This window comes from Carlito syrichta, unplaced genomic scaffold (assembly GCF_000164805.1).
Source record: "Carlito syrichta isolate Samal-C Ts95f unplaced genomic scaffold, Tarsius_syrichta-2.0.1 Scaffold308775, whole genome shotgun sequence".
NCBI lineage: Eukaryota > Metazoa > Chordata > Mammalia > Primates > Tarsiidae > Carlito > Carlito syrichta.
Genome location: NW_007252871.1, coordinates 6,600 through 10,284, shown reverse-complemented (window position 1 = coordinate 10,284; position 3,685 = coordinate 6,600). Strand labels below are relative to the sequence as shown.

The 3,685-nt window shown below is 44.2% G+C and overlaps 1 protein-coding gene across 1 annotated transcript in view; it reads right to left on the bottom strand.

The window, feature by feature from the left end:
- The window catches only part of SMU1 (DNA replication regulator and spliceosomal factor), a 33,693-nt gene that overhangs the window by 24,167 nt on the left and 5,841 nt on the right, over positions 1 to 3,685 (bottom strand). Inside the window, exons 2-3 of the mRNA XM_008065689.2 lie at positions 3,120 to 3,330; positions 1,115 to 1,267 (exon numbers count right to left, since the gene is read on the bottom strand). Of these exons, the coding sequence (XP_008063880.1) occupies positions 1,115 to 1,267; positions 3,120 to 3,330 (364 nt within the window). The remainder of the gene's footprint in view (positions 1 to 1,114; positions 1,268 to 3,119; positions 3,331 to 3,685) is intronic.

Here is a 3,685-nt window from a genome sequence, read left to right as displayed (position 1 = left end):
GTCTCACCTGCCCAGGAGGGTCTCGAGCCCGCGGGTTCAGGCAGTCCACTCACCTCAGCCTCCTAAAGGCGTGGGATTACAGGCTGAGCCACCGAGCCCGGCTAAATTTTTTTTTTTTAATTGTAGAGAAGAGCTCTTGCCAAATTGCCCAGGCTGGTCTTGAACCCCTGGGCTCAGGCAATCCTGTCGCCTCCGCCTCCCAAAGTACTGGGATTATAGGCATGAGCCACTGTGCCCAGCTTTAGTAATTTCTATTTTTTTTTTTTTTTTAGTTGGAGTCTCACTCTGTCGCTCAGACTGGAGTGCAGTGGCCACTCCCGGCCACCGCAGCCTCGACCTGCTGGGCTCCGGCGATCCTACCGTCTCAGTCTTCCAAGTAGCCGGAATTACAGGCATGCGCTACCACGCCCGGCTGATTTTTTTGATTTACTGTAGAGATGAGGTCTCGCTGCCCAGGCGGGTCTCGAACCCGCGGGCTCAGGCAATCCACTCACCTCAGCTCCCAAAGGCGCGGGATTACAGGCTGAGCCACCGAGCCCGGCTAGTAATTTCTTAAATGACTCCCAGCCCAGAAGAACTTCCTCTCATTGTGACAAAACTAAACTGAAAGGCTTTGTGAGGAAGAATGAAACTATACATACAATAAGGTTTTGGAAAAATAAAAGAATATCAGTCACTATGCTCTACTAGTAAGCATAACCAGCTAAGAAACAAAAGCACAAGCTTCTAGGGTCTAAAAGGGCTGCAAAGAAACTGCAATTGTCAGGGGCAAAGACATAAATGAACATACCAGCAGTCAGGCAGCACTTCAGGGAGGGCTAATGTGGAAATGACATCAGGATAAAAATTTCTGCTTCTTTACTAAACAACACTGAATACTCTAAAATGGGGTGTATAGGAGAAAAGACCTTCAAGTACTCAGAAAACGGAACAAGATTATTCTCTTTAACATAGGCAAATTTCAAGCAACATACATGAACAAAAAAGCATCACTCTTCAAAATCACAAAAACAAAAGTGGCCAAGAAAATGGTAAAAACAAAAAACAAAAAAAAACCTCACATTATTGCATCTTCCAAGTTAACAAAAGTTTCTTTTCATTACCACAGTCATACCTCACGAGGATCAAAATAAGACCTGGCCAAGAGATTCTCCAGATGAATATACCGCTCTGGCTGTGTTTGTTTTAACATGATCATGGGGTCAGTCTGTCTCAGAAGTGACCTGGCAGCACCTAGTTCACGGAGCTCTATCAATTCCAGAACAACCTAGACAAGTGAAAGAATATGCATGTTTCAATACATTCTTGTAAAACCCTTTTTCAGTAAAATTTCTAACACAGATATGGCCTACCAAAGTGATTTCTAGTACTAGAAAACACTTTTTCTTTCTCTCTAGAAATTTTAGGTGACCAACGGAAGTAATAACTTCAATCCTTCAAACCTCATCCTTTTTTTTTTTTTTTTTTGAGTTGGAGTCTTACTCTGTCACCCAGACTGGAGTGCAGTGGCTGCTTCCAGTCACCACAGCCTCAACCTGCTGGGCTCCAGCGATCCTTCCGCCTCAGCCTTCTAAGTAGCTGGAACTACAGGTGCGCGCTACCACGACCGGCTGATTTTTTGATTTATTGTAGAGATGAGGTCTCACCAAGTTGCCCAGGCAGGTCTCGAACCCGCAGGCTCAGGCAATCCACTCACCTCGGTCTCCCAAAGTGCTGGGATTACAGGCTGAGCCACCGAGCATGGCCTCATCCTTTATTTTTAATCTACCAAATCATCTCTCCTTTCAGACCTCTTGTTCAGAATATAGATACTGAAGAAAACTAAAGATGGGAGTATCTCCATGGTCTCCAGAGAAACCTTCCTCCAATTACCAAAATTTTCTTTAGGGATTACTAAACTCATACGGATTGTAAAGAAACAAACCAACTTCCTATTTTTACTTCAAACAAACTACAAGCTAATTTCTAGAAAGTCTACTCTGTTCTGTTTTATAATAGGTAATTTGTCTGATCTTTGTCTGAGGTTCCTGGCTTGGAGCTTCTAAAACTCTTGGAATTTTACCAGTGACATGGAGTGTCTTTGTTATTCATGAGCTCCTTGAATCACATCTTAGTTTGTGCTAAGGTGAAGGTCCAGGACAGGGCCAACCATGTGATAAGAAAGTTGAGGCTTTAAGGTGGGAGAGCAGGGAGAGAAGGAGGCTAGAAACTGAGTTATCAATCTTGCCTATATAATGAAACCCCAATATAAGCCTCAGCGGAGCTTCCTGGTTGGTGAACATATTGACACGCCAAGTGGGTGGCACACCCTGATTCCACAGGGACAGCATGGAAGTTCTGCATTCATGATCCTCTCAGACCTAGTCCTGTGCATCTCATCATCTGGCTGATTCTGATCTGTAGCCTTGATAATAAAACCACAAGTCCTAAGTACAGAGCTTTCCTTTCCTGACTTCTCAAGTCATCCTAGCAAATTACCAAATCTGAATGGGTTGAGGGAACTCCTCAATTTGTAGCCAGTTGGGAAGAAGAGCAGGTAGCCTGGGGATCCCCAAAGTGCATCTGGTATCTAAAGTGAAAAAAGTCTTGTGGAGGACTGAGCAGTTAACTTGTATACCAGTTGGTTCAGAATAATTCATTTAATGATCACATAAGAAATAATTTCAGCCAGGTTCAGTGGCTCAGCCTGTAATCCCGCGCCTTTGGGAGGCTGAGGTAAGTGGATTGTCAGAGCCCGCGGGTTCTAGACCCACCTGGGCAACTTGGCAAGACCTCATCTCTACAATAAATCAAAATGAGTTGGGTGTGGTAGCACGCGCCTGTAGTTCCAGCTACTTGGAAGGCTGAGGCAGAAGGATCGCTGGAGCCCAGCAGGTCAAGGCTGCGGTGGCCGGGAGCGGCCACTGCACTCCAGTCTGGGTGACAGAGTGAGACTCCAACTCAAAAAAAAAAAACAAAAAAAGAAAGAATTTCAATTTGGGGAAATTTTGGATTTCCCAAGGAGAGAGAAAAATATATACTGTTATGGACTATACTGGAAGGAATGCTCACGGATGCTTCTCCCAGGTGTGGGCCCACAACAAAGAAACCCGGGGGATAAGCATCACTACCACTCTTACCTGTTCATAGAGGTCAATGAGGGTTTTGTCTGGCAACTTCAGAGACTGTATAGCCTGTAAAACAGTATCCCAATGGCCACTATTAATGTCTGCCACAAAACTTTCGATGCTGTCCACGGTATTCAGAGACACAGTTGTCTCCTCCTGTAAGGTGGCTAATGCCCGATGTAAACTGTTCTCCTTCAGGTACTGCATGATCAGGCGGATCACACTGAAAGAAAGCAAATCATTCAGCTCTAGGATTCTCTCACCAGAGAACAAAAATAAAGCCTACCCCAGCTCTTACTTAATCATCTTCCTTTCATTACCTACTTTCCATTTCCTTATCATGTAAGTAAAAATTCAGTAATCACATAATCTAAGTTACAAAAGGATTCCTATCCCAGAGACAGAACTGGGGTTAGGAGGGGTAAAATGAGTTGCCTTATGTTTCACAATCTGCTAGAAAGGGAGTTGATACTAAGATGACTCTTATTTCCCAAGCCAAAACCCAGTTTTTCAATAATTCTTTTTTTTTCTTTTTTGAGTTGGAGTCTCACTCTGTCACCCAGACTGGAGTGCAGTGG